The following is a 25524-nucleotide window of genomic DNA, read 5'->3' on the forward strand; positions in this document are numbered from 1 at the left end:
AGCGTTAGGGGGAATGTTCACAGGAAAGACAAGCGAACTTGAATACACAGCTCATGTATTCCTACACATGTGTTTGTGACACCTGCTCTGCTGTTTCAAGCCTCCAAGCAATTCTTGGGCTATGAAAGGTAACAGTATATTTTAAAATTAAATGGTAAATAAATAAATTCAAGTTTAAAAAAAGATAACAGTACTACATCCTAAATATCCTCATATAATGCATAAAAAGGAAAGTGGAAATTAAAAGCTGCAATTAGATAATTAGGACATTTTCTGAGTGAGAAGTAACCAAAGGTTAAAATAATCTTTTATATAGAGAAGTGCTGGCAACTTTTTAGAAACACATTTCTAAGTGTCTATATTTTTCAAGTCCAAGGGTTGCTTGTCTCAACTATACTTTGAGAGAAGTTATATGTGTGGGGTTGCCCCCCAATTACGTGGGAAATAGACACCAAAGTCTTTGGGAACAAAAGGGGATCAGGTGGACAGTTCACTCTAAAAAGTATTTTTCTGGGCCATGTCACCAGTTTTTCTCTAAGTCTGACCTTGTTTCCAAAGGACAAGAACAATTATTTTTAAAGAAAAGAAATTTTAAAGTAGAAAAACAGAAAAAGCAAACAATAAGATAGATATAAAGGAGAAGGCAAAAAAAAAAAATAAAAGAAAGCAAGGAGGAGAAAGAAAGGGAAAGAGATTCAGCAGTTATTTAAGGCCAGTCGTCAGACACCAGTGGTGGTGGTTAGTTGCTCACTTATGTCTGACTCCTCTGCGACCCTACGGACAACAGCCCACCAGGCTCCTCTGTCCATGGATTTCCCAGGCAAGAATACTGGAGTGGGTTGCCATGCCCTCCTCCAGGGGATCTTCCCGACCCAGGGATGGACCGCACATCTCCTGCATTGCAGACAGGTTCTTAACCTGCTGAGTCATCAGGGGAGCCCAGTGAGGTGCTTCTAACAAGACAGTGGGGTGTGCTCTCCAGACCAGCCACGTCTCAAAAGGCAAGAAAGCCCAAAGAGATGTGAAAATGACACTCGGGTGGGACCCACGTCACCCCAGGGCCCAGAAGGACAAGCCCCGTACGTGGACGAGCTCTCAGCTGACCCACAGGTCAGGAGCGGGCAGGGATGTGGGCCTTCAGCATGACTCAGGCTCAGGAAAACAGAGGGAGAGGTTTGCTGCGTGAGGAGTCCCACTAGCCACGAGACCATTTCTGCAACCCAAATTCCTCTGCAGCAGCTAGGTGGGCACCCTTGAACCTCACTGGAAATACGAAAGTACCTCCACGGGGCCCTCTGCTGTGGACGGCAGGTCCTGTGCTCCCTGACGGGGGCGTGAGGCCTTGTGGGGGGGAAGCAGGGCCAGGGGAGGCCTAGCGCATCCCCAGGCAGCCTGCAGGGCCGGGCCGGGCCACCCTGGGGTCTGGTCTCCACCGGACGCCGTGGGCCCGCGGGACTCACCATCGCAAAGTAGTTGCTGTTGACCATCAGCGGCCCTCGTCCTCGGAGGTAGATGTATTCCTCCCACCAGTCACTCACCTGTCAGGTGCAAGCAAGAGAGACCAAGGCTTAACCAGGCTGCCCGGGACAGGCGCGGGCGCCGAGGGGTGGGGGAGGGCGCATTTACAGCATTTCTCTCTCTCGGGGCCAAGTCAGCCCCAGTGAGACCACATGCAAAACAGTGGGCGCCGGAAGATGGCTTTATTCAAGTCAAGACTCAGCTACAGGGTACATTACCTTCATTTCATAGATGGTTTAAAAAAAAAGAAACACCAAATGGGAAAGAAATGATAAATGTCTGGCTGCTCTAACATTTCTTAACAGTCAACACCACCAGTAACTGTCCACAGACTGCCTCTCCCCTTCTGCTCCCAGTCTCCACTCTGCCTGGAGCCACCCCGGGGCCACGTGTCCTGTCTTCCCAGCATCCCCCAGGAGGCCAGCGGTCTCATCCTAACCACACCCACAGCCTTCCACTGAGGACCACCATCCTTCCACTTTGTGTAAGAAAGTACATAAACACACAGAACGGTGTCCACCTAAGAATCTAAGAACTTGTGAAAATGTTCACAAACTCAACATACCGTGTAACCAACGCAGGATCACAACCCGACGTGACCTGCCGCACCCACCCTGGACTCTGCTCTCTCTGGTCGGGACTCGCCCCATGGCCACGCCCCTGGTGTGCCCCACCCACCAGCTCTGTCTGGGTCACACCTTCTCTTCCACCCTCCTGTTCTTCAGTCACCAAGTCGTGTCTGACTCTTTGTGACCCCATGGACTGCAACCTGCCAGGCTCCCCTGTCCTCCACTATCTCCTAAAGTTTGCTCAAACTCATGTCCATTGAGTCGGTGATGCCATCCAACCATCTCATCCTCTGTCACCCACCCCCTTCTCCTCCTGCCCTCAATCTTGCCCAACATTAGTCTTTTCCAATGAATCGGCTCTTTGCATCAAGGTGCCAAAGTATTAGAGCGCCAGCTTCAGCATCAGTCCTTCCAATGAACATTCAGGGCTGACTTCCTTTAGGATTGACTGGCTTGAGCTCCTTGCTGTCCAGGGGACTTTCAAGAGTCTTCTCCAGCACCACAATTCGAAAGCATCAATTTTTTGGTGCTTAGCCTTCTTTATGGTCCGAGTCTTCCACACTAGCTCTTCCTCAAACCTCAACTCCTCTGCCTGTTTCATCCACCACTTGTGTCTCCTTACACTCGCCATACGTAGGGAAGCTCAATTGGCTCAGGAACAAATTATATTCCTACACAAAATTCCACCAAGAAAAACAGCATGTTTGTATACTCACATAATTGGTAGCCCACCAGGATTTTAGCTTCAAATACCACTGCAATCTCGGTCCCAGATTGACAGCAAAATCTTGTGCCAGAGCTGTCATCCGTGTAAAGTCTCCTTCCTTCATAAGAGGCTTCACAGATTCCAAGTACTGGGGTTAAGGGAAAAAACATAAGCCCAGCTAAAATAGAAGGTTTCTTTCCTTATGCCTTAGAAAAAGGCTAGTCTTCACTCAAGTTAGCTAACTTCAATACTAAAGGATGTTTTACATCAGGGATAACTCAACAATTAAACTTTTGGGGGGACATCGCCAGTGGTCCAGTGGCTAAGGTTCCCAGTTCCCAGTGCCAGGGGCCTGGGTTCGACCCCTAGTCAGGGAACTAGGTCTCACCTACTGCAACTAAGAGTTTGCGTTCTACAACTATAAAACCCCGAAGGCTGTAATTAAGACCTGGAGCAGCCAAATTAATTAATTAATTATATTTTAAAAAGACAAACTTTAAAAAAAAAAAAGACAAACTTTTTTGTCCTTTTACTGGCACGCACACTCCTCAGATCTTGAATCAGCACAAAATCACCAAAGTGGACTCTAGACTGACAAGATCAAGATTTGGTCAACAATGAGCTTGTAATGTGTGGGGTTTTTTCCTCCATCTTCTGGTCCTTCGTAAGAGCTCTGTTCTCACCTAGGCTATGAAGGTGCCAATGAGATGAGGGGGAGGCTCTGAGAGCCTAGAGTGGTACTAAAGGCTGGTGCTTAGGACCCCAGGACAGGAAGAAGGAGCCAGAAAAACGACAGGGACGGGGAATGTCATACCACCAAGCTGAGGCCAGGCCACCAGCTGAGAATTTTTAGGGCCCCCACTTTGATTCACTCTGGTCCTTGCAGGTAGGAGGAGGCAGGTTCATGGACCTCAACAGCATCAACAGCTGCACCAGGGGGCATGAGGGATCTTAGTTCCCCGAGCAGGGATGGAATCCAAACCCCTTGCCGTGGAAACTCGGAGTCTTAACCACGGGACCACCAGGGAAGTCTCATCAAGTCATAAGCCTTGATTGCAAAGATGCTGGTGTTCAGAGCAGGTGTTCGGAGGGAGCGTGAAGCTGACCTACCCTGTTGACGGTGTCCTGGACAGCTGGGACGGGCAGGCGCGGCAGAGACGTCTGGAAACTGTACAACATGGGCTTTCGGCCTGAGAAGATCTTGACCATAAACTAAAAAAAAGAAAAAAGGTATGTTCTGAAAGACGAGATTGTGTCAAAGACCCAAAACCAGTTTTTCAGTGTACATGATTTGCCAACTGGTGACTGATTCTCCACTGCAGTTCATCTCCTCCAGTCCATTTTTTGCCCCAACCCTCGCAGGCCTCAGCAAACAGTAAACCCCAAGTTAAAACCCAGGGTGAATGAAGCTCTGTGTCTGAGACAGTCCTGCCCTGTCCAGGAGGTGCCTTTCCCTGGGCACCCTGACACAGGGTCTGATTGCACTTCTGCACAAGGGGATTAAGTTCCATGTGCCTACTTCTGCAAGGCCCTCAGTTTCCAGATTGGCACCGGGGGCTGGGCGAGGGGCCTGAACCCAGAAGCAAGCTCAGGAGAGGCAGTGGGACCCTCTGGTCATTGACAAGTCTGGTGAAGGGCACACACTTGCCCCTGCTTAAGTCTGGAATGATCTAAACATGCTCTAGCAATTGGTCACCTCATACTGACCTGACTTCAGAGAATTTCTGGGGCTCATGGCAGGGGAGGGTGGGGGTGCTGTGATTCTTGATGCTGAAGAGCAGGTGGGACTCAACTGGACACCAGGTATGATGGTCACCCTGGGGCAGGTCATTTCTCTTGCTTAATAAAGTGTGGATACCACCTCAGAATCTCTCCTGGGAGTTAAATTCTATTTCTCTGGAAATCAGAAATCTTACATGCAAGCAACAGCAGGAAGTCTGTTTGGGAAAGATGAAAGGTGTGGTGTGGTGGGCTCTGGCATGGGGATGCCCACTCCTTTCAGGAGCCCCAGGGGGTGGCAGTCAGCCACAGGTAGAGGTATCACTGGGTGAGATAAGGACAAATATCCATGCACATGGCAGGTCAGTGACTGCTGGACTAAGGACCAAGGTGAGCTGGTGAAACGTAGAAGCTAAGGGCGAGTCAAGGTGTCCTGGTTTCAGCTAGGGAAACCATTTACTGCCCGAGTTAGTCAGAAAGGCTACAGAGAAGTAGATGGAAGGTACTTGTGTTTGACGGGTGCCCTAGATGACAAACCCAGCAGACATCAACACTAGATATTCAGGATACACTAATTAAAGGAGAAGAGTCCCCGGCCCAAGCTCATGAGTCACAGTGGGTCAGACTTCTCTGGCAATTACAGGGTGACGCTCAAGTCACCAAGGGGACTGTATAGCACAGGGAACTCTACGCAATACTCTGTAGTGACCTATTTGGGAACAGACCCTAAAAAAAGACTGGATATATGAATATGCACAGGCTTTCCAGGGGGCTCAGTGGGTAAAGAATACACCTGCAATGCAGGAGATGCAGGTTCAATCCCTGGGTTGGGAAGATCCTCTGGAGGAGGAAATGGCAACCCACTCTAGTAACTGCTCTTGTCTGGAGAATCCCACGGACAGAGGAGCCTGGTGGGCTATGGTCCAGAGGGTTGCAAGGAGTCGGACACGCCTGAAATGACTGGGCCCACACACACGTGTATGCATAACCGATTCACTCTGCCATACACCTGAAACTAACACAGCAGTGTAAACCAACTAGACTTCCATAAAAATTAATTTAAAAAAATTCACGAAGGGGAAAAGGCCCAGTGAGGGCCCTGCTTGCAGAAGAGAAAGTCTCCCACACCAGACACCAGGCTGAGTGGGTGAACAAGACTCAGAAGGACATACCCTCGGTGGTCTCAGGGGTCCGTGGAACCGCAGAAGCAGCAAGGAGGGAGGGGGGCTGCCAGGGGCCGGGGGACACAGGATGGGGGTTGTAAATCAAGTTGACTTACACTGCTGTGTTAGTTTTAGGAGTACGGCATAGTGAATCAGTTACCCACATATATGTGTGGGTGTGTCCCTTAAAAGGGACAAGGTTTCAGTTACAGGACATAACTATGTTCTGTTTGGTTGGGGGTTTTTTGCTTTTCTTTTTCTGTTTTCCTTTTCGAGCCATACCACTGGGCATGTGGAGTTTCAGTTCCTTGACCAGGGATGGAGCCCACAGCCCCTGCAGTGGAGGTGTGGAGTCTCAACCACTGGACTGTCCAGGGAGCTCAGGAAAAAAGTATGTGCTGGACACTGAGACTGGAACAAACAGTCCTGCGTCAGACCTTACACATTTGCTGAGAGGGTGAATCTTAGGTTAAATGCTCTTACATTCAAAGGCAAAAGGCATGGGTGGGGCCCAGGGTTCAAGGAGGGCGGGGTGGATATATTAGTGACTTTGGTAGAGATGAGGGTTTCACAAGTATATATTTATCTCCAAACACATCAAGCTGTGAAACACCCACGGCTGTGACTATGTTAAGCAGTTTTAGAATCATCTACCAGGGACAGTAGATCTACCCGGCAGTCCAGCGGTTAAGACGTGGGCTTTTCACTGCCATGGACTCAGGTTTGACCCCTGGTTGGGAACCAAGGTCCTACAAGCCTCGAGGCACGGCAGAGAGAAACAGAAGCCTCCCCAGCAGCCGCGTGCTGGGGCAGCATTACCATCCAGATCTTGGTGGTGCGGCTCAGCCTGTTGTGCTGGCCGAACATCCAGCCGTGGTAGGACAGCAGCACCTTCAGGGAGTAACGCATGGTGACGATGAGGGCCACCCACAGGCCCGTGCCGAAGATGACGCCGCTCACCACCTTCTTGGTCTGGCTGGACATGCAGCCACTGCCGAGACAAGACCAGACAAGCCATGGATTCATCAGCGAAGGAAGCCACGGACCCCAGGCCTGATCAGAGAGAGGGGGCCACCCGTGTTAACCTGATTCTCCCAAGACTCAGCCATCTTTCTTCTGGATGTGAGATGAACCAGCCCCATCTGCTTTGCTGGTCCTCGAAACACACCCAGGCTAACAGGCATAATCGGGGAAAACAGACAGCTTCCTCCAGGTCCAAGTAGGATGAGGAAGTCAGGGGTGAGGCACTGGCTCGCCCACGATGAGAGCTACGCCCCAGACTGACGACTAACCTGCATTCTCCTTGGCTGGGAGCTGGCTGCAATTCTGCGCCTTCCATTCCTGCTACTCAAGATGTTTTTCCCTTAAACATACCTTTGCATTTCATCATGACTCATAAAAAATGCAGGTCACTTGACAAAACTATTACTTCAACTATTTATATCAAAAGAGCTTGTTTTTGATCTGGGCAGGAACATTTATCATCAACACATATAGAAACTGATGCTGTAAAATGATCACTCAAAAACTTAGAAAATATTTTTATTTGCTAGGGAAAGTGATGTAGATAGGAAAGTGATCTGATGAAGATGGGACTTAGTGCTCACTTCGGCAGCACATATACTAAAATTGGAAAGATACAGAGAAGATTAGCATGGCCCCTGCGCAAGGATGACACGCAAATTCATGAGGCGTTCCATATTTTTAAGTTTGATCATTTGGTTAAAAAAAAAAAGATGGGACTTAAAAAATGAGAAGAAATACAGCCACTCATACACTTTTGTGGGCTGTAGTTTTAGTTGTTTTGAAAAACCACAAAATATTCACAAAATAAAAATAACTTAAATAACAAATGTTGGTGAGGATGTGGAGAAAAAAGGCAACATTTATGCACTGTTGGTGGGAATGTAAACTGATGCAGTCACTATGGAAAACAATATGGAGATTCCTCAAAAAAATTAAAAACAGAACTACCATATGATCCAACAATTTCACTTCTGAGTATTTATCTGAAGTAAATGAAATCACTCCATGTTCACTACAGCATCATTTACAACAGACCAGACATGGAAACTTAAGTGTCCATGGACAAATGAGTGGATAAAGAAGAGATGGTATTAATATGGAGTGATACAATGGAATATTATTCAGCAAAAAAAAAAGAATAAATCCTGCCATTTGTGATAATATGGATGGACCTTAAGGACATTATAGCAAGTGAAATAAGTCAGACAGAGAAAGACAAATACCAGATGATATCACTCACATGTGGAATTTAAAATATGACACAAATGAACTTTTTTTAAATGAAACAGAAACAGACTCACAGACATAGAAAACTAATATATATACACATTCCTGAATCATGTTGCTATACACCAGAAACTAACACAACATTGAATATTAACTATACTTCAATTTTAAAAAAAGTTAAAAAAGAAAGGCATATACTGTATGGTCTCACATGTGAAATCTACAAAAATATATATTTTTTAAATTTGTAACTATATTGGGTGATGGATGTTAACAAAACTTGTGGTAATCATTTTGCAGAATATATGTATCAAATCATTATGTTATACACCTAAGAACTGATGTTTTCAAACTGTGGTGCTGGAGAAGACTCTTGAGGTTCCCTTGGATTGCAAGGAGATCAAAGCAGTCAATCCTAAAGGAAATCAGTCCTGAATATTCATTGGAAGGACTGATGCTAAAGCTCCAATACTTTGGCCACCTGATGCGAAAAGCCGACTCATTAGAAAAGACCTTGATGCTGGGAAAGACTGAAGGCCGGAAGAGCAGGGGGCGGAAGAGAATGAGATGGTTGGATGGCATCACTGACTCAGTGGACATGAGTTTGAGCAAACTCCGGGAAACAGTGAAGGACAGGGAAGCCTGGACATGACTGAGCAACTGAACAGCAACGAGCAAATGATGCATTTGGCATTTTCTATATGTACACCTACAGGCACTTCAACTGAAAGCATTAGCAAAAAAAGCTTTCTGTTATACGTTGTGCCCCTTCTAAGGCTGCAGGGGGTGGGCCACCCAGAGGTTGGGGGGAGGCCGAGACTTCAGGGTGTTGGGGATCCTCTCCAGCAAGGATATGCAGAACAGCCCTTGACCCTTGACCCTGGGAGCTGCTGGTCCCTTAACCTGGTCTTTCTAAATCTGGGCCAGGGATGGCCCAGTTTACTGCAATTGGTTTAGAAGGATGAAGAAACAAATCTTATAAAGACTCAGATTAGAAAGGGCTTTAAATAGCCAACGCTTCTAAATATAATCCAGTGTAAAGAAATGACCCAAGGTCCGGAGTAAATTAAAAAGTGTGTTAAACCCAAGCAGGCAGGGATGCAGAGATGAGCTGTCTATGGTGGGGGCAGGCCTGTGGCTCTCTGGAAAGAGAGGGCAGAGACATGTGTAGGATGATGAGAGAGAGACGGAGTCCCTGCTCGGGGACCCTGCTGGGACTCCTAGCCCCCAGGCAGACCAAGGAGTCCGGCAGGTGCGAAGAGCAGATGTGCGTTCCCCGCGGGGATGGGTTTGTACCCAGGGCCTCGCAGACGCTGATAAAGGCGTGAGCCGGGGTTCCGAGGCAGCTGGGGGCTGCGGGTGACTCAGCGCATCGCACTGGCTGCCAAGCATCCCAGGGCCTGGTGCACAGGAGCAGCAGTCAGCTGCGAGGGGCACCGGCCCAGGCGAGGGAAGATTCAGACCTTTCCGTGAAAAGTGCTTAATCCTTTCTTTACTGTCATCAGAATCAAACTCAGCCCTGAGCCGTGAGCTTTCTTTTATGTCGCATTTTGCCACTTTATTTCCCTGTCCTTTTCTGAAGGCAATATTGAAATCCAAACAACTGACTTAGTAAAGGGTCCAGAAATTCATCTGTTTATCTTGGGCCCAACCGCAACATTGCAGCTACGGCCCAGAGAGCCGGTGGACGCACCTGGGCTACAATCCGTCCCCCACCTTCCTCACAACTCCCGACCCCAAAAGCAAAGCTTAGGAATCCCCTCGTGGTCCAGTGGTTAACACTCTGCCCTTCCACCGCAGCGGGTGCAGGTTCGATCCCTGGTCAGGGAACTAAGATCCCACCTGCTCCGAGGCACGGTCAAAAAATGAAGAAAATTTTTAAAAACTAAAAACAAAAAGCAAAGCCCAAATACGGGACAAGGACTTGGGGAATTATCATTTCTCTAGTCACAGACCTAAAATGTTCACTGATGTAAACAAGCGACACACAAACAGGATCAAAGGTCTGGCTTGGGACAAGCCACAGCCAAGGTGGAGTCCTTTTCAACCAGAAAACAGAAACAGGTATCCCAGGGGAATTCTCCTGCGGTCCAGTGGTTAGGACTCAGCACTTCACTGCTGAGGGCCTGGGTTCCGTCCCTGGTCGGGGAACTAAGATCCCACAAGCCCTACGGCACAGCCAAAAGAATAAAAATGTGTCTTTCAGAGCTGCAATCACGAACAGTGTAATGGAGGCGGGTGGGGCAGGCTTAGCCCCGTGTGGATCCCATCACCGGGTCCCTCGAACTCCGACGATGCAGAGGTGCCGTCCCTGCCTTTGTCTGGCAGGAAGGCTCTCTGCGGGGAGGCTCAGGGCCTGCTGAAGGCAGCATGGGGGTCCGAGGCACTGCGCAGAGCTGGGTCTGAAGCCCAACCTACCCACTTCCTCTCCGTGACTCTGCGCAGGAATCCACATCTTTTTTTTCTCAGAATTTATTTGTGAATTTATATGGCTGCACACAGGTCTTGGTTGTGACATGCGGGATCTAGTTCCCTGACCGGGGATTGAACCTGGGTCCCCTGCATTGAGTCTTAGCCACTGGACCCCCAGGGAAGTCCCAGGAGGCTGCAAGTTTGAGCATTTCCTCACTTTACATCAGAAAGCCCAGTGAGAGAGGTCACGGCAGCGCAGGGGCCGCCGGGCAGGAGATGATCATGGGAGCCAGGGTCACCCATCAGAGGGGCTCCATAGAGACCCTCGCGGGCACGGCCAGCATTCCCGCACGAGACCCCAGGCGCCACACACCTTGAAGGAAAAGTATCACCCAAAGGCTTCTCCAGGCCAAATCTCACGATATTAAAAAAAAAAAAAAAAGCCTATTTTCAAGCTCTTAGAAAACTACAGTCACTAGGATAGAGTGCCGGGAGTCCCTCCCCAGGTTCTAAGTCGCTCAGACAAGGAGCTGAGCGGCTGGAGTCTCCCCAGAGCCCCCCATAGCAGTCAGCTCCCGGAGTCCCAGAACTCCAGGATGGCCCCCCCCCGTACAAGGAAGACAGCATGTCCGGAAACAGTGCCTGGGACAAAATTCGTTCTGAGGACCCCCCGGCCAGGCTAAGTGGACTGGCAGGCATCCCGGGGCAGAGGCTGCTCTTCACACACCTGGGCTTCTGAGAAAGAGTGACAGGGACCCCAAACTTCCCAGGGGACCTTCATATCAGTCCAGGACATGGGGAGAAAGCTGTCGTGAGAATCGTAGCAAAAGCCTCTAAGAGAATATCCAGAACAGACCGTCATGACGTTTGAAAAGACAGAAAAACGCAGCAACAAAAAAGAGAGTCACTCCCTAGACCCTTTGAGATTTGAGAGGCTTACTCACGTCGCGTCCAGGGTCCGATTGATCTTAGCGATTATTCCCAGAGAGGGGTCGATCTTGGCGTACATTGTCGACATCACGCCCACAACCACGATGAGCCAGCTGGAGGGGCTCGCCGGGTACACGCCAGTGATGATGCCATTCTAGAAACAGACACAAGCGCTGTGAGCGTGCCCTTCCTGCTGGCAGGGGGTGTGAGCTGGCAGGCGGTGGAGAGGGTGGGGGTTGCACACACTGATGGCTAAACAACCCTGGCGACGCTTCCCAGGGCCTCCAGGCTCAGTGGCTCAACTTCTGCGCAGCTCCTTCCCTTCCTCTACTCCTGGGCCAAAACTCTCCCTAAGACAGTCTCCCTGAAGAGCAGCCCCAGGACATCAGAAGCACCAGAAGCGAAGTGTTAGCCACTTGGTGGTGTCCGACTCTGCGACCCCATGGACTGTAGCCCGCCAAGCTCCTCTGTCCATGGAATTCTCCCGGCAAGAATATTGGAGCGGGTGGCCATTCCCTTTGCCAGGGGATTATCCTGACCCAGGGATCAAACCCGGGTCTCCTACTTTGGCAGGCAGATTCTTTACCACTGAGCTACCAGGGAAGCACATGAGTCAAAACCTTCTCAAAAATCGTCTCCCTGGAGAACGACCCCAGGGCATGAGAATCACTCTAAGTTGGAAGCCTTAAGTTAACATACCCATTCCTTAGCTCCCCTGAGACTGACTCAGGACACTGCCCACCATGACGTCCTCTCCCCAACCTGCTGCATCCAGGATGCCCCGAGACCCTCACTCAGATCACCCCTCTGGCTGCTCCTGAATCAGACACTGCTTAACCCGAGGTATTAATATTTTACAAGACCTCACTCCATGGCCAGAATCTCCCAAAAGATGCTTCAGCCAAAGCCCTGGGACAGCCCCTTAAAAAGAAACAATGTAGCCGGGGAGAAGGGGTAGGAAGAAATAAGATCTCAAAATTGGCAAAGTGTTGACAGTTGTGGGAATGAGCAATGTGACTTTATTATAGCGGTGTGCCTCTATTATTTACTTCTGTGTATGTTTCAAGACTTCCAATTTAAAAAAAATCATACTGAAGTCATGTTAATAAGAGATTGGTTTGACCAAGACAACAGATTAAAAACATTCTCAGATCTTTACTGAATTCTCTTAGGAGAGACTACCATGTTATTCCCATTATTGAGAGGCATGGAAGATTTTAAACAAAGCGGTTGGGAGTGAGAGGCAGGGGCAGGGAGGGGGGGCCTTCTGCTGTTCTCTGAAGTTCTCTGAAATGTTCTTATAAAATAAAGACACATTAAATGGTAATGGGGGAAAGCAGTTTCTAGATAAATGGCCTCCACCCCCACACTCCCCACCCTGCAGCAGCTCTGCCAGCCTTGCCCCCCACCCCCCACGCCTGCCCCTAGGTCCCCGAGGAAACCGCGTGGTTAGGAAGGTAGAAGGAGCTCCCACAAGGTCAGGGGCGCAGAGGGCACGCCTCCCTGCACGTGGCGCCCTCCTTCACTTTGAAAGAAGGGTCACAGCCGCTGGGGCCTCAGGCAAAGACTGTGTACCCGATGCAAAGAACTGACTCACTGGAAAAGACCCTGATGCTGGGAAAGACTGAAGGCGGGAGGAGAAGGGGACGACAGGGGATGAGATGGTTGGATGGCATCACCGACTCAATGGACATGAGTTTGAGCAAGCTCTGGGAGGTGGCGATGGACAGGGAGGCCTGGCGTGCTGCAGTCCATGGGATCACAAAGAGTTGGACATGACTAGGCAACTGAACTGAACTAAACCTGGGCCCCAGGACCCTCCAACAGAGCCAGGGACACCTGTCCAGCCAGGCCAGGTCTCCCTGGTCATTGCTCCCACCCACTCCAGTTCGGGGGCCTTTCTCAACAGCCCTCCTCTTTGCTGCCCTCTGAAAGGAAAACGACATCAAACCCAGTTTTGTTGGGGAATGGGGAGGGGACACTTTTGATACACTTTCAACTTGTTTGAATTTTCTTAAACATGCATTTGTCCTTCTGTGACTTTCATTTTTTCATTACTGGCAGTAAGAAAAGAGAACCCTGGAGACTTTTCCCAGCACTATCTCCCCCAACAGCAAAATTGAGGAAGTTTCAAGCGAAGAGTATGTGCATATTCATGACTTCTGTGATTTTTAAAATAAGATGAATTAAAAACAAGGCACATCGGACTTCCCCAGCCATCCAGTGGTTAAGACATCGCCTTCCAATGCAGTAGGTGTGGGTTTCATTCCTGGTCAGGGAATCAAGATCCCCCAGATGCCACCAGTCAAAAACCCAAAGACATAAAACAGAAGCAATGTTGTAACAAATTATTTCAATAAAGACTTAAGAAAAATGTCACTCTGCTGACCTATGTGGGAAAACAATCTTAAAAAGAGTGGATATTTGTATGTGTATAACTGACTCACTTTGCTATACACCTGAAACGAACACAATACTACAAATCAACTATGCTCCAGTAAAATTTAAAGAAAACAAGACGCATGGTTAAAAACAGGGAATAGATGTCCACTCTTGCTGGTAAACAGAACTGAGAGCTTCGCATTTGCTCAGCCACTCAGCTGTGTCACGTCCAACTCTTTGCGACCCCATGGACTGGAGCCTGCCAGGCTCCTCTATCTATGGGATTTTCCAAACAGGAATACTGGAGTGGGTAGCCAATTCCCTTCTCCAGGGGATCATCCAGACACAGGAAACGAACCTGCATCTCCTGCACGGGTAGGCAGATTCTCTACCACTGAGCCAGCTCAGAAGCCCGCATCTGCATTTACGTGCATCTTTTTCAGTGGTGGACCATTTCATTGGTGAGATATCTGTTAAATAAACTCTCTGTGGTTTCCTGTGAAGTGTAGAGGGGCCCAGACTCGGAGCTAGAGACATTTATTCTCCTTCTACCCCAAAGGTCACTTACCTTCTCTGAACCCCGATTTCCTTGTCTGCCCAAAGCATCCCAATTCACCCCGCCTGCCTTACAGAATTTCTCCAGGAATTCAGTGAGCCAATACATATAAAATTGTCTCACAGGCCTTAAGGACCAGGAAACATACATAAGGTGCCAATTACCACGGACGCACTGAAACTTCAATAGAACCTGGAGTTCTCAAATAGGAAAACGAAAACTGTACGGATTGAAGCAAGGATCTGGAAACCTTGAATCTGATGAACTTCTTCTTCCAGGAGTGAAGTCCAGACAGATAGATCTGCCTGAGGGCCTCATGGCTCATTCGGAGGTCGATCCCATCGGGAGTGACCGTGAACTGGAAGGCCACGGCTTGGTGGGCCTCCGCCATGGTCAGTGAGCTCCTGGAAAGACAAGGGTGAACAGAACGTGGTGAGTGTTGACCAGACATTAGAAAATCCCCTGTTGTTGTCTCTGCTTAGTCACTAAGTCGTATCTGACTCTTGGCGACCCCAAGGACTGTGGCCCGCCTGCCTCCTCTGTCCACAGGATTTCCCAGGCAAGCATACTGGAGTGGGTTGCCATTTCCTCCTACTGGGAATCTTCCTGACTGAGGGATCGAACCGGTCTCTCTTGCATTGGCAGGCGGGTTCTTTATCGATCAGTCACTGGGGAAGCCCCTAAATAGACGTGTGATCCATTCTGAATTTGACCATTTCCTCCCATTTGATAAATGTCACTCATTAACACACCTGGTTGTAATTGCCCCCTCACCTCTCCCCCCTGCTCCAGAGGGATACAGACAAGCCATCACTGCCTCTGCTTGGAGGTGCTGGGTGGTCAGCAGAGTCCAGGAGCTGGAACCCCTCACCCCCAGGCCCCTGGCCATCCCACCAACCCTGCCTCCGGGCAACAGGCAGCCGGAGCCTCACCCAACCGGAATCCCGAATCCCAGGGCAGTTTAGCAACTTGCCGTGCCAGGGCAAATCCCATCCCTACCCACCAGGCAGGCTGGAGGCTGGCACAGCCTCAAACACATCCAAAACAGCCTTGATGCTTTATCTCAGGTGGGAACCGGGGTCAACACCACACACCTTGGCTATGCGGTAGCCACTCCACAAAGCACTTCGGGTTCCAGAAGACTCCAGGAAAACCCAAGGCACAGAACCCTGGGGCGGGGGGCGGGCCTCCCTCCTGGAGACTTGGGAAATCAGACAGCTGCCACACTCATCCCCCGCAGGCTTGGCCCTCCCGGCTGGTTTCCAGCCTCTGCCAGGCGAGCGCATTTCATTTTCTTGCTGTAAATATTTGCCTCCTTTCACCTTCTTCCTCGACCAACTCCTGACTCACCTCTTCCCTCTCACCCTCCCTGACATCAGCCTTCCCCCGATCCGCTGAAAGTGCTTGATGGCACCACCTCCCCCTAAACCCCGTGCCAACAAGCACACCTGCATACAAAGGAGCTAAAAGTTTACCAGGTAAGTTCAGTCGCTCAGTTGTGTCCAATTCTTTGTGACCCCATTGACTGCAGCACGCCAGGCTTCCCTGTCTATCACCAACTCCTGGAGCATCCTCAAACTCATGTTCGTCGAGTCAGTGATGCCAAAGTTTGTAGTAAAGCAGAATAAAACCCCAGAACTGTGTGTGCATCCCTCGCGCATGCTAGTTTTCCTTTTCTCACCATGTAAGCCTCTTGGGCGCAGACATCAAACCCATCAAAATCAAGGGCAATGCTGTTTCAAAGATTTGTTGTTGTTCAGTTGCTAAGTTGTGTCCGACTCTTTGTGAGCCCATGGACTGCAGCACGCCAGGCTTCCTTCTCCTTCAGTATCTCCCTGGAGTTTGCTCAGATTCATGTCCATTGAGTCAGTGATGCTATCTACCATCTTATCCTCTACCCCTCCCTTCTCCTTCTGCCTTCAGTCTTTCCCAGCATCAGGGTCTTTTCCAATTGAGTTGGCTCTTTGCATCGGGTGGCCAAAGTACTGGAGCTTCAACTTCAGCAACAGTCCTTCCATGAATATTCAGGACTGATTTCCTTTAGGATGGACTGGTTGGATCTCCTTGCAGTCCAAGGGACTCTCAAGAGTCTTTTCCAACACCACAGGGCAAAATCATTAATTCTTTGGCGCTCAGCCTTCTTTGTGGTCCAACTCTCACATTGGTACATGACTGGAAAAAAACCACAGCTTTGATTATACAGACTTTTCTTGGCAAAGTGATGTCTCTGCTTTTTAATACACTGTTTACATTTGTCATAGCTTTTCTTCCAAGGAGCAAGCATCTTTTAATTTCATGGCTGCAGTCACCATCCGCAGTGATTTTGGAGCCCAAGAAAATGAAATCTGTCACTGTTTCCATTTTCTTCCCATCTATTTACCAGGAAGTGATGGGACTGAATGCCATGATCTTAGTTTTCTGAACGTTGAGTTTTAAGCCAGCCTTTTCACTCTTCTCTTTCATCAAGAGGCTCTTCAGTTTCTTTTCACTTTCTGCTATTAGGCTGGTGTCATCTACATATCTGAGGTTATTGATATTTCTCCCGAGATCTTGATTCCAGCTTGTGCTTCATCCAGCCTGGCATTTAGAATGAGTTATTCTGCACAGAAGTTAAATAAGCAGACAATATACGGCCTTGTCATACTCCTTTCCAATTCTGAACCAGTTTCTTGTTCCCTGTCTGGTTCTAACCAATGTTTTTGGCCTACATACAAGTTTCTCAGGAGGCAGGTAAGGTGGTCTGGGATTCCCATCTCTTTAAGAATTTTCCACAGTTTGTTGTGATCCACACAGTCAAAGGCTTTAGTGTAGTCCATGAAGCAGAAGTAGATGTTTTTCTGGAATTCCCTTGCTTTTTCTTCAGGAAATCAGAACACGTGATCCCGGCTGTCACTCACTCGTCTGTTCAACAAGTGTGTGTTGACTGCCTCCTACATGCCAGCCAGCCGTGGAGAGGATGGAGATGCTGGCAAGAAGGGTCACCCTGCAGCTCAGACAGGGGGGCAGGAAGAAGCGGGAGTGACAGAGAGGACCCCTCGAGTAACACGGAAGCCCAGAGGAAGGATCGGACAGAAGGCAAGATTTTCAGGATCGAAGGCAGACCTGTGAAAGGGCTGGAGATGCAGGCTGGCTGGGGTCAGGGCAGGGCTGAATTCAGACAGGAAGGCCCAGAGGCAGCCGGGTTTCACGATTAGGGTGATGGAAAAGTATCAAGCGCCATGGTTTGGGGTGTCAGTTCCTGTGTCTGTTCCAAAGAAGACACGGGTATATATGCCAAGTTGCTCAGTCGTGTCTGACTTTTTGCGATCCCGTGGACTGTAGCCCGCCAGGCTTGTCTGTCCATCACCAATTCTGGCAAGAATACCAGAGTGGGTTGCTGGGCCCTCTTCCAGGGGATCTTCCCAACCCAGGGACCAAACCTGGGGTCTGTTAACGTCTACCCACATTGGCAAGCGGGGGTCTTCACTACTAGTGCACCTGGGAAGCCCAAAGACCACTCTGGCTGCTATATGGAGAGGAGGGGGACTGGGAGGGGCAGTGAAACCAGTTTCCAAGGAGAGCATGGCCCACAGTGGGAATGGGGGTAGGACCCCCTGCAGGCAGGTCTCAGAGGCACCCTGGGGCTGGGGCCTGGACTGTGTGGGCTCCACCAACCTCCCCAACACAGAAGAGCCACAGAGCAGGGTGGGCTAGGCGGGGGCTGGGAGTGGAGCGTTCACCCCGGGGGCAGTGGACAGGGGGCACTCAGGTGGGGACGTCAGGGCCGAGGGAGAAGCTGGGATGGGCAGCCGAGAGCTCTGCCTGGACGATCTTGAAAGAAAAGAGCAAATCAGTAAAACTGCATCCACACATGTAACCTTAGCCTGGTGCCACCTGCCTAGCATTCAAGAATATTTACACGTGGGAATTTCCTGGCAGTCCAGTGGTTAGGACTCCAGGCTTTCACTGCCGAGGGTTCAATCCCTGGTTGGGGAACTAAGATCCCATAGGCCACTTGGCACAGCCCGAAAAAACAAAACATGACCCTTTGCACACTGTTTACCTGGCATGGAGCAAACGTCCACAGCCCGGCCAATTTTGAAGACATAAGTCCCATTTTTGAAAGCACCAAGATCTCTAAGCAAAAGCTTGCTACAAGCCAGTTTAAACAATCCAAGAGGGCACTCCAATCAACAGCTCGAATCCATTTCTCAAAAAGCTACCCAAGGGGGCTCGAAGATGCTTCGAGCCTGAAGGTTAACTCAGCCCCTCCCCCCATCAAAGCCTTGGGGTGAACACAAGTCTTACAAGAGAGAAGAATTCTACATGGCATGCATCACAGCAAATACAACTGTGGCCACACTGTCAATGATTTATTGGAGCTTTCAAAGGCTTTACACAGAACAAGAAGGGGCTATTAAAGGCAGAAGTTAAATACAGTGTCTAGTGTTTATAGTCAATATTCCCCAAGGGTGTGCTCACTGTTTGTTTGTGGACCTAACCCCTGCTAGACAGGGGCAGACTGACTGTATTTGCAGCCTCGTTTTCTGAAGTCAGTGGCCTTAGCAGAACTCTCTGAAAACAGATAACTAATAAGGACCTACTGGGGGCTTCCCTGGTGGTTCAGTAGCTACGACTCCACACTCCCAATGCTGGCGGCCCAGGTTCCAGGTACTGTAACTAAGAGTTCGCATGACGGCAATTAAGACCCAGCGCAGCCAAATAAATAGATGAATCAAAATAATTAAAAAAAAAAAAGACCTACTGTATAGTACAGGGAACTCTACTCAATACTCTGTTATTATGGCTCATATGGGAAAAGAATCTAAAAAAAGTGGGCATATATATGTGTATAACTGATTCTGCCGTACACCTGAAACTAACATTGTAAATCAACTATACTCCAATAAAAATTATTAAAAAGACAAAACAAAACAAAACTCCCTGAGTTTAACTAGAGAGTTGCTTGGTTCAGGCTAAAAACTAACTGTGTGTCTTAGGTGCCAAGCAGGAATTAGCGAATCAGATGTCAAGGACTTGAGACGTTCCCTCTGCAAATCTAATGAGTGAAAAATCCATCCTGGATCCTGGCATTCACAGCCTCGAAGTTGGAGACATTTAGAATTGTAAACACTGCCCCCTGCAGCCGTGAGGGCAATGCAAAGGACCACTTCACACCCACCAGGATGGCAGTCATTAAGATGCAAAGAAATCAAAACCCTTGTGCCTGGCTGGGGGGAATGTCAGTCTGCAGCTCCTCGGATGGCCAAACGCAGTCACCAAGTGACCCAGCAATTCCGCTCCCAGGCACATGCCCAGCAAACTGAAAACGTATGTCCACACCCAAACCTGCACAGGGATGTTCACAGTAGCATTATTCATAATAAGCAAAAAGTGGAAGCAACTCAAGCATCCTCCCACTGACAACGGGTAAACAAAACGTGCTCTATCCATACAACGGGATGCTATTCACAGGCAATACAAAGGGACGAAGCACTGACACGCCCCCCTGCACGGACGAACCTTGAAAACTTGATGGCGAGTGAAAGCAGCCAGACACTGCTGTTCAGTCGCTCAGTTGTGTCTGACTCTTTGCAACCCCATGACTGCAGCAAGCCAGGCCACATGTTGGATGATTTTTGGTATGTTAAATGTCCAGAACAGGCACAGTCTACAGAGACAGAAAGCAGTGGCTGCCTAGGGCCAGGGGAAAATGGGGGATAAAGGTAGGGAGGGCATCTTTTGGGGGTGATGAAATGTTCCCAAATTGACTGGGGTCACAGCTGCACACATTGTGAATATACTAAAAATCACTGACGTGTACATGGGTGGATGGGATGGGACGGGAATCACCTCCTATAAAGACTTGGGAATTCCCAGGCGGTCCAATGGTTAGGAGGGGCTTCTCTGGTGGCTCAGTGGTAAAGAATCTGCCTACCAATGCAGGAGACGTGAGTTCAATCCCTGGGTCAGGAGGATCCCCTGGAGAAGGAAATGGCAACCCACTCCAATATTCTTGCCTGGAGAATCCCATGGACAGAGAGGGCCCTGGCGGGGCTATAGTTCACAGGGTCGCAAAGAGTCGGACGTGACTTAGCAACCAAATAAGAACACACCAGAGTGGTGGGGACTTTGCCAACAGATTGCCGAGCTGCCCCTCAGGATGTTTACCTGGAGTCAATCAGGTGAGCAGCCCTTCCGTGAAGGCAAAGGGGCCTGGAGTTGAACCAGGACAGGGTCACCTAGGAGTGCCCTCCCCACACAGATGACTCCACTTGCCTTGGGAGCAAACTGCTTCCAGGTGAGGCTGGGTTGGGGGCGGGGGGGGGGAGGCGAGACCTGCTCCAGGGCAAGGAGGCAGGCTGAAATAAACTCTTGGACATTCAGCAATTATGAGGAGCCCCAGGGAATGGGAAAAGAAGGGACAACAGAGGACGAGATGGTTAGCTGGCATCACCAACTCGATGGACATGAGTTTGAGCAAGCTCCAGACGCTGGTGATGGACAGGGAAGCATGGCATGCTGCAGTCCATGGGGTCACAAAGAGTCAGAGGAGACTGAGCGACTGAACTGAACTGAAACAGCAACTTCACTATATTAATACAGCAGGCTGTTTTTTATCTTGAATCAGGAGAGACTGCCAACATACTAGAGCAAGGAATCACCCTACACACCCTTTTCCTGGAAGGAACAGATACTAATCCTTCGCCATGCTGATCAGAGACAGCCTTGTCCCCAGCCCTGCCTGCCTGGTCCGCTTCCTTGGAGCCCCGAGGCACCCCCGACCCGGACAGCTGGCACGGCCCTGCTGTCTCTGTGAGCACAGCGGGGAACCCAACACGCCGCGAGAGGGAGGGCCCTGGGGCCAGCTGGCTGGCCGGGCCTGTGTCTGGATCCGGGCCACTTACCTTGCACAGCTTCTTCTCTGGATCCCTTCAACCTTCCAGGATGAAGTCAAAAGGCACTCCAGGGCCCCAGGGTCAGGCGAGCAGGCCACACCGTGTGCAGCCTACCCCATGTGCCAGCCCAACCTCCAGCTTCCTCTCCCTCCTGGGTAAGATCACCGGGCACGCAGACTGTCTTACCGGTTCATCCCCTCGGGGTCCTCTTCCAGCCCCCTTGCACCTGGAGTTGGTCACCCACAGGGCCCTGCCTGGGGCCTGGACTTGTATCTGTGCGGACGACTCACTTCAAGCCCCGCTGATGCCAGAACAAGTCAACTGAAAACCCATCTTGCATCCTTCCCACACCCTCCCTGCCATCACTCCTGAAACACCTCACTGCCTGCCATGCCCGGGCATGAGTGTGTTGGGGTGGTCCTCACTCCATCCTCCGCCTGCTGATGTGGCGGCAGCATGATGCCCCTCCCCCCAGGATCACTCCTACCCTCACCCCTGGGTGGAGAGAGGTGCCTTCCCTGGGGACAAGGTATACTCCGGCATGACCGCTGGGACCCACGCACAGAACGTGCAGCTGTGCCCAGGGTCTCGGGAGGTTGGAGGAGAGGAGAAGACATGAGCACGGTCTCCTTTTCTGTCATTCCCTTGTTCCCGCAAACCATCACTGGGCAAAGACTGGAGGCCCTCTGACTAGAACCCTGAGCTGGAGGGGACAGAGGGACAGCGGGAGCACCGCCTGGGAGCACAGGCTGGCTGCTCCTCCCCGCGAGGTCTGGCTGGGTGACGGGAGAAGCCCCTTGGGTACTATTCTTGATGCGAGGTCACCTCTTGCCCTGCGTGCCCAGATAGCTCAGGGGTAAGGCGGAAGTGGCTGCTGATGGCAGCGAGCCCTCAGCTGCAGGGAGACATCCAGTGACTGATCCGACACAATGAAAACAAAGCCCTCTCTGTGTGTGCCTGTGTGCAGGGGGGCTGTCCATGCATGCGTGCTAAGTCACTTCAGTCGTGTCCGACGCTCTGCGACCCCATGGACTGTAGCCCGCCGGGCTCCTCTGTCCATGGGATTCTCCAGGCAAGAATACTGGAGTGGGTCGTCATGCCCTCCTCCAGGGGATCTTCCTGACCCAGGGATAGAACCCAGTCTCCTGCATGGCAGGTGGATTCTTTGCCACTAGTGCAGTGGGGCTACAGACCCGTTTATTCTCCCTGGCAGGACAGAAGTCGCTTCCAGGTGCATCACGTGGAGAGCACCCACGTGGGACACTCCTGGGTGCTGCTGCCAGCCCCGCCCACCTTGGCTGAACGTGGGAACCCTGGGACGGTGCCACCTTAGAGACCAGGAGGGCCACTAGAGAGAGACGGGCACGAAGGTCTGCTCCAGGGCACTTAAGCACCTTACGCTAATCTGCTCCACGAAAACACCAAGGTCCAGAATAAGACGCCCCAGTTGAGCATAACGACCTACTTACTGCCATTTTAAAAACTCACACCTCTGGTCTTAAATTCCCTCCAGAGCTCAGGCCCCGGTCACCTCCTCTTTGGCCAGGCCCACCCGCAGGTCCGGCGCCGTAGCCTGGGAACTCTGATTTACAGCTGGGACGACTTCTGCCCGTTTTGTTTTTTTTTTTAATTTCTCTTTCCCTGATTCACCCCTGGCTCACAGCTCCCTCTCCCCAGTGCCTGCCTTGGAATCCACATTCTGGAAGCACAGGAAATTCTATCAGTTACATCCAGCAATTTCAGCGGTACTTGTTGCGAAAATGACTTTCACTTGTCAACTGTCCATTTAATCTCTCATCATAAGCTGTAAAGCTCCCCAGGACACAAATTCTTGCTGAATTCTCTGAACAAACCACAAGTCCACAGACAGTTCTCCAATCTGGGGGGAAATGCTGCATGTCCCATTCAATTTTGGTAAAATTACCTTCATTTTAACAGTGTTGCCCAAAGCCAGCCCCCAAGATTCTTCGCCTATGAATCGGTCTGTACTTTGTTTTCCAAATGTGTTCACTTTGCCTCTTTCCCCGCAGCCAATCCTTCAAACAAAAGCCTTTCACCTCGGGAGCCAGTGGCCTGCAAATCCTAACACTGGTTTTGTAATCAAGAAGTCATTCATAAGACTTTGTATTTCCCGCAAGGGTATCTGGCTTCCTTCAGAGCCGGGCCCAGTCCCCCCCCCCCCCCCCCCCCCCCCCGCACTGTGGTTCTGCAACAGGCAGCAGGAAAGGAGGTGAAAAGTCATCCAATGCAAAGTGCAGGTCAAGACTTCAAAAAGGCCTGGGGGAAAAAGATGTAAAATCACCCCTATAATACAAAGCAAACAATAAAAACTGGCCTTGTCACAGCAGATGTCCAAGAAAACTTTATAGCAATGGCAACACACAATAAATTATGTGTTGTCAGAAGTTTTTCAACACAGTCTTGAAATTAACAGATGCTGAAGTTCCAATACTTTGGCCACCTGATGCAAAGAGCTGACTCATTGGAAAAGACCCAGTGCTGGAAAAGATTGAGGGCAGGAGGAGAACGGGGTGACAGAGGATGAGATGGTTGGCTGGCATCACTGACTCAATGGATGTGAGCTTGAGCAAGCTCCGGGAGTTGGTGATGGACAGGGAGGCCTGGAGTGCTGCAATCCATAGGACTGCAAAAAGTTGGACAGGACTTAGCAACTGAACAACAAAGAAGTCTTTCAATATAGTCTTGAAATCAACAGATAAGGAGAGAGGTAGCTCGCGGGTAGAGAGATAGATAAATAGGGCATACAGACTAATTTTTTGCTATTAACAATGAAGATACAAAACATTCTTTCTACCAAAGCATTTGGCATATACCAGACAATGTGATGCATATTTTATCTGCATTAACCCATTTAACTCCCACTAGAATCCTAGGATTTATTGATGCCATCTCATTTACTAAGACCAAGTCTTGGATGTCAAGAAACTTGCCCAAGGTCACAGCCAGCAAACAGCAAAGCTGGGAATCAGGCTCAGGTCCAACTCCAAGTTAAGTGGCAAGCACTCCGTACAAAGTTCCACTTAAGATTTCTAAAGTTATGACACAGAAAAATTAGGTCACTCTATCATAACCAAAATGAGGTGATTGCAACCAGCAGTGAAAGGACAGTAACTGCAAATGTGGCGGGTGCCAACTCTCAAGTTATTCCCATGCTCCAGTCTTCCTGTTAGAATTGCACAATTACAAGCCCAAAGAAGCAGGCCCTGCCTTCTGTTAAAACCCATCTTATCCAGCAGCAAACAAATGAGCTGGGACTCCTTTGAGAAGAGGTCACCCCCAGGAAGCTATAGCTGAGCGCAGCATGCATACCAGACAGGGTCTCCAGGGGCAGAGCCGGTATCCCTCACCAGGGGGAGGCTGAGGGACATCCCACCCCCTTTTAAAAAAAAATTAAAATAAAATTTAGTTATCCCTGGCTTCCCTGGTGGCTCAGTGGTAAAGAATTCGCCTGCTGGTGCAGGAGACATGGGTTCAACCCCTGGGTTGGGAAGATACCCTGGAAAAGGAAATGGTAACTGACTCCAACAACCTTGGCTGGGAAACCTCATGGACAGAAAAGTCTGATGTGCTACAGTCTGTGGGGTCACAAACAGTCAGACGCGACTTTTCGACTAAACAACATTTATGGCTGCCCTGGGTCTTAGTTTTGGCATGTGGGATCTAAGTTCCCCAAAGAGGAGTCAAACCTGTGTCTCCTGCGCTGGAAGGCAGATTCTTAACCACCGGATCACCAGGGAAGTCCCTGGAAACCCTCTTGAGAGAAGCTACTGCAAGTGGAGAATGTGTAGCATCATCTTTAGCTGAAAGCAGAGCAATTATTTTGTCATCAATAACATATTCTTCTGCTCTCTGGTAACCAGTGCCTGGGAGGGTTCTGCCCTCCAGGACTGGCTCCAACTTGGGGAAAGCGTGTTCCTGCTGTGCTTGATGGCCAAGGCGGTCTCCAGGCTGACCTCAGCACTGCGACCCAGAGCACTTGAAGGAAAGCACCACGAAGGTTCAGGACGGCTTCTCCAGCCTAGGGGGTTCACGACTCTTCCATTCCTGCTTACTCTCTAGTATTTAGTATTCAGCCATTTGGCTGATGATAAGAGTGAGAGTTTAGGTGCGGGCAAAAATTAGCAGTAATGGAAAGACAGCATGAAAGGGCTCCTCTCCATCCGAGTGCATGCCCCCGATCCCTGTGCAGTCACGAGCCACGTCCTTGTTCCCTTGCAGACGTGATTCGCTGTAATTGTGCTCTTGTGTTTTTTCAGTACGTGTGTACACAAACATACACAAATTACTCTTTCCCTAATCTGATGGAGGTAAGAATGGGACTCGGGAGATTCTCAGATGGCTCAGAGGTAAAGAATCCACGTGCCAGTGCAGGAGACAAGGGTTCGAGCCCTGATGCGGGAAGATCCCACAAGCCGTG

General features: G+C 49.9%; 1 protein-coding gene and 1 non-coding gene across 2 annotated transcripts in view; one reads left to right on the forward strand and one right to left on the reverse strand.

Annotated features, from left to right (window-relative positions):
• The window catches only part of CPT1A (carnitine palmitoyltransferase 1A), a 57448-nt gene that overhangs the window by 26456 nt on the left and 5468 nt on the right, over positions 1–25524 (reverse strand). Inside the window, exons 2-7 of the mRNA XM_020884047.2 lie at positions 14459–14612; positions 11285–11424; positions 6495–6666; positions 3904–4005; positions 2804–2941; positions 1461–1538 (exon numbers count right to left, since the gene is read on the reverse strand). Of these exons, the coding sequence (XP_020739706.2) occupies positions 1461–1538; positions 2804–2941; positions 3904–4005; positions 6495–6666; positions 11285–11424; positions 14459–14599 (771 nt within the window). The 5' untranslated portion in view covers positions 14600–14612. The remainder of the gene's footprint in view (positions 1–1460; positions 1539–2803; positions 2942–3903; positions 4006–6494; positions 6667–11284; positions 11425–14458; positions 14613–25524) is intronic.
• Positions 7275–7381, forward strand: LOC139031937 (U6 spliceosomal RNA). The gene has a single exon (XR_011484487.1). It is a non-coding gene; the product is annotated as a U6 spliceosomal RNA (small nuclear RNA).

The sequence above is a fragment of the Odocoileus virginianus genome, chromosome 28 (assembly GCF_023699985.2).
Source record: "Odocoileus virginianus isolate 20LAN1187 ecotype Illinois chromosome 28, Ovbor_1.2, whole genome shotgun sequence".
Lineage (NCBI taxonomy): Eukaryota > Metazoa > Chordata > Mammalia > Artiodactyla > Cervidae > Odocoileus > Odocoileus virginianus.